General features: G+C 54.6%; 1 protein-coding gene across 4 annotated transcripts; it reads right to left on the bottom strand.

Annotated features, from left to right (window-relative positions):
• Positions 1 to 171: 171 nt before the first annotated feature.
• On the bottom strand, positions 172 to 11,368 carry MFGE8 (milk fat globule EGF and factor V/VIII domain containing). Of its 4 annotated transcripts, none has more exons than XM_021537623.4 (10): positions 11,220 to 11,368; positions 7,630 to 7,755; positions 7,247 to 7,372; positions 6,644 to 6,757; positions 6,049 to 6,230; positions 5,513 to 5,668; positions 4,488 to 4,632; positions 3,454 to 3,656; positions 1,560 to 1,715; positions 172 to 1,283 (listed from the first exon to the last, which is right to left on the bottom strand). In XM_021537623.4, exons 1-10 carry the CDS (start codon positions 11,290 to 11,292, stop codon positions 1,140 to 1,142), a joined length of 1,425 nt encoding a protein of 474 aa, XP_021393298.1. In that variant the 5' UTR covers positions 11,293 to 11,368; the 3' UTR covers positions 172 to 1,139. The 4 variants fall into 4 exon arrangements, with proteins under 4 accessions (XP_021393298.1, XP_021393299.1, XP_085445006.1 ...); XM_021537624.4 differs by having other exon boundaries at positions 3,454 to 3,638; XM_085588880.1 differs by lacking the exon at positions 7,630 to 7,755.
• Positions 11,369 to 12,898: the final 1,530 nt, after the last annotated feature.

Genomic DNA, 12,898 nt, shown 5'->3' with positions numbered 1-12,898 from the left:
TGCTTCACATCCCAGCAGGCAGGGGAAGCAATGCTACCAGCCCAGGACAGCCTGCCCATGCTCCCACCTGGGACTCACTCATCCCCTACTGCTAATCCTGAGGGCTTGAGCATTCCAAGAGGCTCCCCTCCACCCCATGTACAGGGAAAAAAAATCAGGTTACAAAACGGGTCATGGCATGGCTCTCTGCCCACTGCATTTGGATGGTTTAATTACCGCCTTTCCCATCTTTTCTTCACATCCTTCTGGCTACAAAGCAACTGTCCCCACTACCAGATCATAGTCCCCCCGTCACCACTGGGCTGTGAGGACAAGGGATGGCCAAGCATGCCAATCTGCAATAAGCTGGGGATGATGGCAATGCTGAGACTTGGGAGGCTGCTGGAGCTGGCTTCCCAGAAAAGGGAATGGGCAGTGCCTGCCAAAATGCCTGATGTGGTGCCTGCCAGAGTACCCATCAGGTAAAGCCACCATCAGTGGGGATCTGGTGCCTCTTGACAGGAGCTGTCTCATCACTCCACTCGCACTATGTGGTGCTGACATTGCAGGCAAGGAGACTCAGGGCCTGGCAAAATGGGCAGGAGACAACAGCTGAGGTTTTTCAGAGGATTTTCACAGCCCCTGCTTGCAGACAAACAGGGAGCAGCAGGGACATTGGAGGCTGTAAGCCAGGGGAGCCTGCCCTAAGACCCTGAAAACGGCTGAGACCCAAGACACAGCTCAGGCAAGGGACTGCCCCTGGCTGCAGCCTCTCTGCTGGAAGCAGAAGCAAGAAGGAGAAAATTTGTCCCCAGGCTTAGCTGAGAAGATAAAGCCAAACCCTGGTTGCAGGACAGGATCCCCTAGCAAGGCCTCATTTGCAGGATGGTGTCCCCAAGAAAGCCCCAGTTGCAGGAGGGGGTCTCAGCCCTGGCTGGAGCAGCAAGAGGGCAGGGGCCATCCCCACATCCCACCTGCAAGGGCCCCGTAAAGTGCAGTGCTGCAGCCCCAGCACCAACGCGGGGCAGGGGAGCCCTCTTGGCCACCTCCTGAGTGTGGGGACATGGAGAGGGGGGTGTGAGGTCAGAGCAGGAGTGGGCAGGGGCAGCAGGGTGCAGGCTGGGCAGCGGGGAAGAGCAGCCCCGTCCTTCTTCCCCGTGCTACTCATCGCAGCCCAGCAGCTCCACGCGCAGGGTGATGCGGTTGTTCCAGGCCACGGGCAGGATGCGGACGTAGCGGGCGTAGAAGGGCACATCAAACACGTTCTTCTTGTGTGAGTAGTTGTCACTGTTGCCATGAAAGATCTAGAGGAGGAAGCTGGGTATCAGTGCTGGCAGGACCCCAGGGCAGAGGCCACAGCACTGACTGAGTGTTCAAGAAGCCTTTGGATAACACTCTCAGGCACATGGTGTAACTCTTGGGGTGCCCTGTGCAGGGCCAGGAGTTGGACTCAATGACCCTTGTGGGTACCTACCAACTCAGCATATTTTTGTGGTTCTGTGACTCAGCCCCCCCACTCATCCCTCCCCACCACGGAATGCCTGAGCCCTGGGAAGTGGCCTTTCCCTCCCCACACCCACCTTGGTGCTGTTTGTCTGAGCATCCCGGTACAGGGTCCAGGATGTGCCGTTGTCACTATAGGCCACCTTGTAAGCTGCCACATACTGGATGTGCCCAAAGTCACGGGCTCCTTGTGTGATGATGCCTGTCACCTTCTTCTGGTCCCGGAGGTCAATCTGGCAGAGACAAGGCTCATCACAGCTCCTTGCAGGAGCAGTGCTCCCACCCTACTGCACCCTTCATGCTCCAGAGGCAGCCAGGAAGAGCTGGCCCTCGGGGGTCAAGAATGGAGAAAACACCACTTGACCCCCATGCCAATACCCAACAAATCATAAAACATGACTGTGAAATATTTGATCCTTCAACACCCATAGCATCCCTCAAAGCAACCAAAAGTGGGTGCAAACCCATCTCAGCTCCCTTGCCCACCCCTGCCACCTCCACATTTTTTCCTGGAAACACCAGTGTGGGAAGGACAGCAAAAAATCTCAACTCAAAAAAAAAAAAATACAGGATTCATGGAGGAAATGCATTTTCACTGGAAAGTAATTCTGGCTGAGAAAATATGCAGTTCAACACAATCTGACATTTGGGTTCTAAGTGAGACAGTTTCTATTCTCTTTACTCTGCCACACTGTGTTTACTGCTGCTGGCACGTTACAGGGTAAACCACCAAAGGAGCTGAAAGCCTCATTAATTTAGTTCTGTTTTCATGCTCATAGAGGGCAATTCCAGCTACACAATACACATAAATCCTGAGTGTACATGTAAATCTATACACACATACACAAACAGGCAGCCTGTGGTGCAACAGCCCAACTCAGCATGTCATCCTGACCCCGTCATCAGCCAATGCCTCGATAAGCTGGTTTATTTAGAGCTGTGAGACAGCTGCTTTTAATCATTTCCCAAATAAAAAGCGGGACAAATATCTAAACTGCTTTGTCCTATTATGTCATGGAATCATGTGAAAAGTACAAAAACAGGGGAGCAAAGGAAACTGAGAAGGAAATTTCAAAACTATTTGTTTCTATTCCAGGCTGGGAAGAGAAAAGCAAGCCTGATTTTTTCCCTGCAAAACAGAAACATGGTGTTCTGGGCAGCCAGAGGGTGTTGGGATGGTCACTCCAGGCTGAGATGGCATTTCCTTAGAGGGTGAGACAGAATTGGGGTGCTGCAGGCTTGATGCACCCTACAAGAAGGTGCAGATATGGCACCACCTTGTTCCTATGAGCACTGACTCTGACCCAGAGCTCCAGGACTGCTGTTGAAACCGGTGGCTGTGGTCCCATCCTGACCTGCCCTTGTGATCTCTGCTCATTGCTGGACTTTGTGACCCACAACAAGGCTCTGGTCACACCAACCCAGCTGTTCCAGCCACCCCAAAAAAGGGGATGGCACAGCTGGAGGACTCACAGCTGGTGAAGAGACATGAGTGAATGACAATTTTAAAGGGTTAAGATTTAAGCTGAGGGTTAGAACTAATTCATATTGAAGCTAGATACACCAACAATAGGTTAATGATTATTAGATGCTTAAGTTAAAGCTAATTGTTATATTATGAGCTCATTTGTAGAAGGAAGTGGAGCAAGTAAGCCACTATAGGAACATACTGAATTTGAGACCACTGACCCAATTCAAGAGAAGAATTGCACACATGTGAAGGACTAATAACCTCATTTAAATACAAAGTGGGGATGGGAGGTGCTGGGGTTATGCATATGTATTACTTTGGGAAATAAATAGAAGGCAAAAATCCTTCTGCAGTGCAGTCACACATTTCAGGGACAATCCCCACAGGACCGCCCGCCGGGGTAATAAACATACCAGTTGCTAACTTTGGCTAGTTAAAGAGTCTTTGTCTGTGATTTTTGGTTTTAACGACTCATGAGGTTACAGAGACCAGAGACCCACCTGCAGCCACTCGGACTGGTCGTTGTTCAGGGCTGTCCAGGCGTTGGTTTTGCCCGTCATGTCCAAGCGAGCGTAATGAGGGTGCCAGGTAAAGGCATCGATGCCCCAGGTTTTGAAGACACTGGAGGCTGTGATCTGCTGGTCGGAGATGAGGCGGGATTTCATGCCCAGAGGCTCCGAGCAACCTGCCGTGTTGAAATACACTGTAACACAACAGTTTACACAGGCAGTGAAAAGGAAAGAGACAGCAGCACCGCTGCAAGAAAAACCCCGCAGACCTGTCAGAAGCCATCCCCACATTCTCATTCCACCGCCCAGAGCAGCACCAGAGCCAGGCAGGGAAATGCTCAGCAGATGCGCAGAGCTGTCTTTTCCCGGGATTTTTAGCTCCCAGCTATTCCCTGGCTCACAGTGCCTCCTGCTGCAGGGATGAGTAGATGTCCCCACAGCACAGCACAGCCCAGCCCAGCCCTGGAATACAGAAAGCTTTGGCAGGAAGCAGAGAAGGAAAGAGCAGCGCAAAGATATCCCGAGCCAAAAGCACGGATGGCACCACACCCATGCAGCAGCAGGACAGGACCCAAGCCCCCACAACATCCCACTCCCACACTGACACATGAGTCCACTCAGTTCCCAGGCATGTGCTGCAGGGCAGGAATGCAGGAGGCACAGGGAAAGGGCTCAGACTGATGATCCTTTACATTTCCCAGAGGACTTTGATCCTCTGCTGCTTTTCAAGCTCTCCAGCAGGAAAAGCAGCGGGTTCACAGCTCAGACAGGGAGGGGGCACAGTAAAAACCCCTGGCTTGGGAAGGTGTTAGCAGCATGAGAATGCAGCTCGGGCTGGCTGAGCTGATGGGATTAACAGCTTGTGATTCCCAAACGCACTCCTGGGTATTCCCAGGAATCAGCGTGAGCAAAACAAGCACCACCAAATCCCTTGTTCTGAGGGATCAGAAGCAGGCCAAGGGGTCATGCCCTGCCCATGTCAGCCCTGCCCTGCAGCCCTGGGAGGGGACAGCACTGGCATTTACCGTTCATCTCACAGCCGATGAGCTCGAAGCGCAGCGTGCAGGCGCGGCGGCACATCACGGGGTAGATGCGGATGAACTGGGCCGTGATGGGAGGGTTGAACATGTTGGTCTGCATGGTGCCATAGTCCATGTTCCCCTCAAAAACCTGCAACAGTGACCAGGCCTCAGTGCCCCAGCTCTCCCAGTCTCCTGCAGCAAATCCCTTGCACAGCAGACAGAGAGATCTCAGCACTGCCAATGGCAAAAGAGCACAGAGGGGGAAGCTGGGCTCTGTTTTGTGCCCTGGAACAGTGCAGGACCCTGAAGGAGCTCCAACACTCTCCACAGAGCTTTCCAACCTTCCCTGCTTCATCCTCACCCCCACAGAGTCACACAAGCAGTAACACCCACTACCACTTCTATAAAGCTCCTCAAATCATGACAAGCACAGAGGTGGCTCATTTTTTTGTTTTTAACATAATAAATAGAATCAAATTGCCTTTCATGCACTTTTTCCACTGCTGCAGAAACAAGGGGAATTTTTCTAATTTTTTTAAAGCAAAGCAGATACTCCCAACCTGGATGCTCAGAAAGCCAGCAGGAGACACTTGCCATAAAGAACTGCAAGTGGAGAGCATGGCAATCTGTAAGTCACTTTGAGAGACACTCTGTCAGCTGGTGCTTGCTGCAGATACAACACCTAATACAAGCTACCCAAGCTTCTCAGTAGTACTCCCAGACCAAGCCCAGTTCCCACAGGGTGTCAGTGGTAAAGATACTATCTGAATGACCTAAATCAGGCAGTGCTGCTTCTTTGGTTATGCTTATTATGGTCAATTAAACAGAGGCAGGGAGCATTGCTTGGCACTGGAACCGCCTGTGCCATCTCGCTGCTAGGAGAGTTCCCATCGGTTCCCAACGCAGCTTTGCCCCAGGTCAAAAACACTTTCCCACACACAGGGATGCAGCTCACAGCCACTCCAGCACCCACAGCACCACTGGATGGGGGGAGCTGGGACACCCCCACACAGAGCATCACAGCCCACCTTGTCTACATCCTTCTTCTCATCCTTGAAGAAGGTGAATTCACGCCCGTCCAGGCTGTAGGCGACTTTGTAGGCACGGACAAACTCCTGCTGCCCCACACGGCGCGCGCCCTGCGTGATGATCCCGCTCAGCCGCATCTTCCGCAGCAGGTTGGCCTGTGGAAGGGAGAAGAGGATGAGTGGGGTGCAGTGAGGATGGGGTACACAGCCCTTGCACCCACCAGGACCGCCAAGTCTGGGTGGGAGGGTAGGCACTGGGACAAGGGAAGGTGCTACCCATGGCACTGGAGCTCTCTCGGGGAAGAAGCAGTCCATCCCTCCAGCCTTGCATCCCAAGTTGGGCAGAGCAAGGGGGGATCATCAACCGATGTCCCACCTTCCTCCAATGGACTTGCCTCCTCCAGGCACATCCTAAGATACCCCTGGCCCACACTTGCCACCAGGAATAGTGAAATCCTGTGAGAGCAGCACTGCAAGACCAGCCATGGCTCCTGGGGCTGCTCTCTATGCTGGCATTCCAGTCCTGCCACAGGTACCTGGATCCAGGGGCTCTTATCATAGTTGCTGGAGGTCCAGGCATTGACGATGCCGTGGTTGTTGAGGCGGGCAAGCTCTGGCCCCCAGCGCTGGAGGCCAAGGAAGCCGTAATAGACAGAGGATGCTGAGAGCTGGGCGTCAGAGATGGCTCTTCCTTCCATGCCCAGGAGAACAGCACAGCCTGGGGGCAGAGGGGAGATCAGGATCAAAGAGAGACAGTAACCAGGGAGCAGAACTAAAGGTCATTTGTTTCTTGTCTGGCGGCAGAAGAGAAGGAGGCCAGCCCTAGGGTCTGGCTGTCCCCAGGCTGTCCTCTCTTCCTCATCCCTCAGCCAAAACCACACCATCCATCAGCCCCCCTCACAGCACAGAGGTCTGGAGGAGAAAGGACCTTCCTGGGGCGCTCCAGAAAGGAGAAAGCACCTTCTTGAGGATGCTCCCTCCATTAGGACCAGGCCTGCTGGCTTCAAGGGTAGCCACAGCTGCCCTCCAGACCCCCTAAACCAGCTGGTGAAATCCCTCCTGGCAATGAGGGACAGACAGTAGGGAATAGGAGGGAAAGGGAATTCAGTACAGTTGGTGCCAAAGACTTACGGGCGTGGCAAGTCTTCCCCAAAAATGGAGAAGGACACTTGCAGGTGTAGTCACCATCCAGGTCCAGGCAGGTGCCTCCATTTTTGCAAGGCTGGGAGGAACACTCATTCTTGTCTAGGAGAGAGAGAGGAGGAGCTCAGGAGGAAATCCCAAAACCAGTCCTGGAGAGGAGACCCCTCCTTCAGCACAGCAAGAAGAGGGGGAGGCATCCCCTGAACAAGGGCCATGGCAGGTCCCTGAAGAGAGGGTGGCACAGGTTGAAGCTCTAACCCGAGGACCCATCTATGCTGTGTCCCCACTGAGTGCAGCCATGCAGGTGCACCAGGACACACAGTCACATCAAGGTTGGGAACCTGCATGGAGCAGGCTGAGCCCTGAGGCACCCCTTGTGTTATTAGCTGAGGCACCAAGTCCCTCCAGAGATGCAGAGCAAGGTTGAGACATAACCTGTGCCCACACCATGGTCCTTCCCTCCACCCTGCAAGCTCCAAACCAGCCTGGTGCCCCACACAGTCACAGCTGCTCACACCCCCTAGCTGTCACCCAAGGGGTCCCCAAGCTGTCAGTGGACAAGCTTCCCCTGCCTGCCCCTCCTGTACTCACTGTTCTGGCAGTGCACCCCATCGTACCCCGCAGGGCACTTGCAGATGTAGTCAGTGAAGACGTCGCCCCGGTTTGGGACCAGCTGGCACTCACCATTGTTGTGGCAAGGATTGGGGTGGCAGGGCCCTGAGGAAGGGGAAAAACAACAGTAATATAGGCACAGGTGGAAAATAAAAGCATCCAGTGGGCTTCCACTCCCCACAGACATTGCATTACCACCAAGTGCATCCCGTCACCATAGCCCTACTCAGATGTGTGCTCTATGTGTCCATCAGCCATCAGAAGGGCTGAATCCCAGGGCCAGTGGTGCAGGGACAGGACAATGGCACACTAGCTATTAGCAAGGCTGACATGGAGCACCTGGGAAAGGGTCACCTCCTCACCTTTCTCTGTCTCATTGCAGTCAATCCCAACATAGCCCTCAGGGCAGATGCAGAAGAAGGGGGCCTCATTAATCCCAGTCAGGCAGGTGCCCCCATTCTGACAGTGGTTCACGTCACAGAAGTCACCTGGAAGTAAAGCCAGGTGTCACTGCAAGGGTGTCACCCTAAGGCACCAATCCACCAGAGCCCCATGCACACAAAGCATCCCAGCCCAACAGCAGGAACTGGTCTGCTGCAAATCCCACAGGGAAGGAAGCACCTGGCAGGGACAGGCTGCTGGACCTTGCACAGGGCTGCTGGCATTCCAAAGCAGTGGTTGAGACTGAGAGCATAACCAGCAGCAAGGACCTGCTTTGTGTTGCCACACTAAAAAAAAAAGGTTGAACAGATGCTATATGACAAAGTGAAGACAGGGGAAATGCAGGTTTTGGTGCATTAAATGTTTTTGCCACTTGGCTGGGAAATGTGAGTGGCCAGGCTGGGGCTCACTCAGGCACGAGAAAGACAGAATGATTCAAGGGAATGGAGCTGGTGCTGTTGCTGGGTTTTGCTAATGTAAGTTTGTACTTGTAAGAACACCAAAAAAAAAAAAATCATTGTAGGGGGAGCTCGCATTCCTCAGTTCCCAGATGCTGGAGTCAGGCAGGGAGGAAGCACAAGGTCCATCTCTGCAGGACGCCTGCCAGCCCTCCATCATTCTCCAAGCAGCTCCCACAGGGCAGCCCTGGCTCACAGGCAGGTTCCCCCAGGGAGCTGCTGGGGCTGCACCATTTTCCCTGCCTGTGCATCCACCTCCAGCACCTGCCACGATGTAGGGTTTATGTGGCAAGGTGGTGGTGGCAGGGGGCTGCAAAGGTGGCTCAGCAAGAAGACAACAGGAGCTGCTCCCATGCTGGAGACAGCCAGTCCCAGCCAATGCCAAAACAAACCCTCTGCTGCTCAAAGATGGTGCCCATCACCAGCACAGCTTCTGTGATAATATATCCAAGATAAAATAAAAAACTGTGCAGAAGCTGTAGAAGAGGAGTGAGAAAAATGTGAGAGAGACAGCCCTGCAAACATCCCCAGCAGAGAACAAGGAGGGAAAGGAAGTGATCCAGGTGCAGGAACAGGGATTCTACTGCAGCCCATAGCAAAGATCTGTCTCCCTGAAGCCTGTGGAGGACCACAGGGGAGCAGATATCCACACTGCAGCCCACAGATGACTCCAGGCTGGAGCAGTCTCTTCCTCATGGAAAGTACCAATGCTAGAGCAGTTAATGAATAACTGCAGCCCATGGGAAAGACCCACTCTGGATCTTTTTCTCTTTTCCCCACCCTGTCATGTTGAGGAGGGAAGTGAATGATGTCAACCCACTGCACCCTCCACCTTCTAAGCTCCATTGCAGGACTGAATCAGACTGCAAGAGCTGGGCTGAAATTCCTCCCACCCTCATTTTATTTTGCCTAAAAGCTGCAAGGCAGCAACATTCCATAAATGTAGACCAGATTTCTACAGGACTGGTTGAAAGCATCAGTAACTCCTTGTCAAACAGGACAGCACATCCCTTGATGCCAGGCATTTCTCTGCTATGCTGCAGAAGTCAGAACAAGGGCTGAACCCATGTGGAGACCTAGGAATAACCCTTCACTACCTGCATGACCTGGACAAGGTGGAAGTTGATGACCTGTGGGCTCACTGCCCAGACGAACACCAAACAACAACGAAGCTCTCATTTGCCTAAGCTACTACTCAGTGAGCTCCTAGTCACTAGTCCTTTAATAGCAGGACTCCTTTGAGTTAATCCTTCTCTTCGTGACACTCCACATGTGTAGGGTACAGGCTGGTGGCAGGCAGGCCAGCATCAGGTGGAGGTTTCCATAAGGATGCTGTAGCTCCCTTAGCCCAGCCTCAGCAGGCAGAAAAACTTGGGCACCAGTTCAATTCACTGCCTGTGCTGCCCAGCCTGTTCTGCATGACCTCATGCTCCATCAATGCACTGCCATGAGCTACAGCATGGGAGGAGAGGGCTCCTGCTGATAAGTGGGGATGCCTTTGCTCCACACCCCTCCACCCCTCCGCAGGTCTTGGGCACATCCATCCATCCCCATCCCACAGATCTCTCCCAGCAGCCAGTCAAGGCTGCACAGACCAAGCTACTTCTGTTCAACAGTGGGAGATGGCTGATTGCCCAGGCACAGAGGGTCAAGGAACGGATGTTCCCCAGCATCAGTGCTGCCTCCAGCACAGGAGTATCTGGGGTGTGACATGGCAGCAAAGCAGCAAGGTCTCCTCCCAGTGTTGGGACAGGAGTGGTCCAAGTTCAGTTATTGCAAGTAAGTGGACTCCCTTTTATCCCCTCCTAGGAATAATCCTTTGCATGGTGGGTGTTGGTAGCCAGGCCCCTGCCTAGCAGTGAGGCACACAGGTCACTTTTTCCACTGTAGCAAGCAGTTTTGGATGCTCCTGTTTCTGGACTGTTTCAGGCCTTGTTTCAGAGCTGTTCAGCATCTCCATCCTCCACACACACATTTTTCTCCAGTCAAGGACAGAGCTGTCACAGGCTGAACACTCAGGAACCAAGGCAACAAAGATCAACCACTGCATTTGGAAATGTTTGCTTATATGAACCCACAGGCTGGCTGGGAGGCAAAAATAACATCCTCCAAATACTGGGACAGCTCATCCCAGCGGGGCTGGGGGAAGTCAGGTCTCAGGAGGGCAAAAAGAGCACCTCAGCCATCCAGGGAGAGCAAACATAAACAAGGTCTTCCTCACCCCTTCCTGCTGCCCTTTGTCCCTGACCTGGAGGCTGCACTTAGGCTTCGCTCCCTTTTCCCTGGTCTCGTCCATCCCTTTGGGAGCCGAGCGCCCCAGGCGTGCCCCGCGGGGTTATGATGAAGCTGATACTCCCCGCGGTTGCCCTGGCCAGGCCAGCTGGGCGTACCAGGCGGTCCCAGGGACGCTGTTTACACTGCGAGCAGGGTTATCTGAGCCTGAAAGCCCAGGACAGCCCGGCTGAGAAACTCCCGCCTGGGGAGAAGGGCCGTGGACCCGAGATCCCCTGGGGCTGCAGGCTCCCACTCGCACTGCGTGTCCTGCAACCCGCACCGCAGCCCGGACCCATCACCCCGCACCCCCAGGTCCTCTCGCTACACGTCCCGGATCCCCGGCACCGCGGATCCCTGGCATCTCGGGCTCCCCTGCATACCAGACGGGCCCTACACACACCCCCTACAAAACCCCTACACATCCCCTACAGCCCGGACAACCCCCGCACCCCTTGCACTCCACATCCCCAGCATTCCGGGCTCCCCTGTATTCTGGATCCCCTGAAACTCACCCTCTCCTGCACCGCGGATCCCCTGCACACCAGGCAACCCCGCGCTCCAGACTCTGCACTCCGGCTGCCCCGCGCCTCGGACTGCGCTGCACCCCGGAATCCCCACGCACCGGACAACCCAAATCCCTACCGCTCGGATCCACAGCATTCCAGCCTCCACCCAGGTTTCCCTGCACCCCGGATCCCCTGAGCGCTGGTTCCCCGGCACCCCAGATCCCCGGAATCCCGGCTCCCGGCACTCCTGATCCCCGGTCCCCCGGCACTCACCGGACACGACCAGCAGCAGCGGGAACGCCACCGCCACGGCGAGCAGCGCCCTGAACAACCGAGCCGCCGTCATGGTGCGTCCCGAGCCGCGCCGTGCGCTCCCCCCGGGCCGCTCCGCTGCGCTCGGCTCGGCTCGGCTCGGCTCCGCCGCGGGGCTCGGGGCGGGCGGTGACTCAGCCCGGCCCGGCGCGGCCCCACGTGCTCCGCCGCCCGCCCCCGGGGCGGGACCGGGACCGGGACCGGCCCCCGGGTGAGGCAGCGCGGGGGTACGGGCAGCGAGGCAAAGGGTCTCTGGAAGCGAGAGCCACCCCGGCCACGCTGATGATGCTTCAGTGATTGGCACCGCTGGCTCACCCCACGCCAGGTCTTGGCCCTCGGGTGGCCGGTAGGGACTTCCCGAGCCTGGCGGTGCCCATGGCTCCTGGCCCTGGCTGGCAGGCAGAGGGTGCAGATTTGGACCGGAATGTACTGGGGGCTGCCAGCACTTGGCAAAGGAAGAACTGTTTTGCAGCACAAACCCCAATTTTTCTCTCCCTGGGTGGGATGAAAGCTGGAGACGGCTTCCCCTCTGATGGACAGTGAAGGCAAGTGCCCTGTGCAATCCTTGTCACCCAGCGTGCCAGTGGCATGGGGTTTTCCGAAGTTCCTCCTAACTAGTACCAAGAAAATCAGCTTGCAGCCAGATCTGGCAAATATGTGAAAGGGATTGGGAGTGACATAACAGCTTTCTGCCCAAAGCACTGCACCACAGCTCCACTGGTTTGGCCACAAACAAGCTCCTTTTTGATCTGTGCTTGGCCACCAAGACCTGGAAAAGCCCAGCCAGGCTCTTGAGAGGAACTGGTGCCCTGTGGGGAGCTCTGGCCTGGAAGGCAAAAACATATTTAGCCCTGGAAGGCTAAAGCATATTCAGGCTAAATCCATAATCAGCAGCAAATTCTTTGGAAAAGAGCACTGCACAGCACAGGAATGCTGGATCATTTGACCCTGTCATGGAAATCCACTCCAAACCCTCCTCCTCCTAAACGTGAAGCTGATTTTATCTCTTCTTGCAAAACCCTCCACTTCAGCATTAACTAACCCACCTCAGACACTTGGGCTGCTCATATTTATGTGTTGACTCTGCCCAAGTGTTGCTACATTTCTGCCTTTGGCAATGCAGCCACGCAGCCATCCCTGAGCTGGGCAGTCCAGCTGCATACCATGCACTTTGACCAGTCTTTCCATCTCCACTCCAATGTCCAGCTAATTCTTTTGTCAGACACATTCAACCAGTGCCCATGAGAGCACCCAGAGCACGAGCAGCACCCTAGGGAGAGATTCAGTGGCAGGTCCAGCCGCACCACTGCACTGGTGACTTCTCAGGGCAGCACAGAATGAGAAACACATGGAACTGGACACGTATTCCCACCCACACCCACCACCCTCGCTGCTGGTGTTTCCCTAAATTAGTAACAACACAAAGAAAACTCCAGGTAGAGTTTAACTCCAGTGTAAGGAGAAACAACAGCTGGAAAGGAGGGAGCACACAAGACACAGTATTTGCTTTCGAATAACCCTTCAACCTCAGGGTAATTACTGCTGTGGTGTTCAGAGGAAAACAAGGTCAGGAGGAGGAGAACGCAGGGCAAGATTCCCAGGGCTGTGCACAAGCAACTAGGACAAGGGTGTTTGTTCGG

The sequence above is a fragment of the Lonchura striata genome, chromosome 10 (assembly GCF_050655825.1).
Source record: "Lonchura striata isolate lonStrDom1 chromosome 10, ASM5065582v1, whole genome shotgun sequence".
Taxonomy (NCBI): domain Eukaryota; kingdom Metazoa; phylum Chordata; class Aves; order Passeriformes; family Estrildidae; genus Lonchura; species Lonchura striata.
The sequence above is the reverse complement of the archived record's forward strand: the minus strand, read 5'-3'. Positions and strand labels throughout refer to the sequence as shown.

Bases quoted from the DNA above. Each gene is read 5' to 3' on its own strand.
- MFGE8 (XM_021537623.4), bottom strand. From the start codon at position 11,292: ATGACGGCGGCTCGGTTGTTCAGGGCGCTGCTCGCCGTGGCGGTGGCG. The intron at 7,756-11,219 runs GTGAGTGCCGGG...CTTTACTTCCAG, and splicing joins GCTGCTGCTGGTCGTGTCCG to GTGACTTCTGTGACGTGAAC. The intron at 3,657-4,487 runs GTAAATGCCAGT...GTTGTGTTACAG, and splicing joins CATCGGCTGTGAGATGAACG to TGTATTTCAACACGGCAGGT.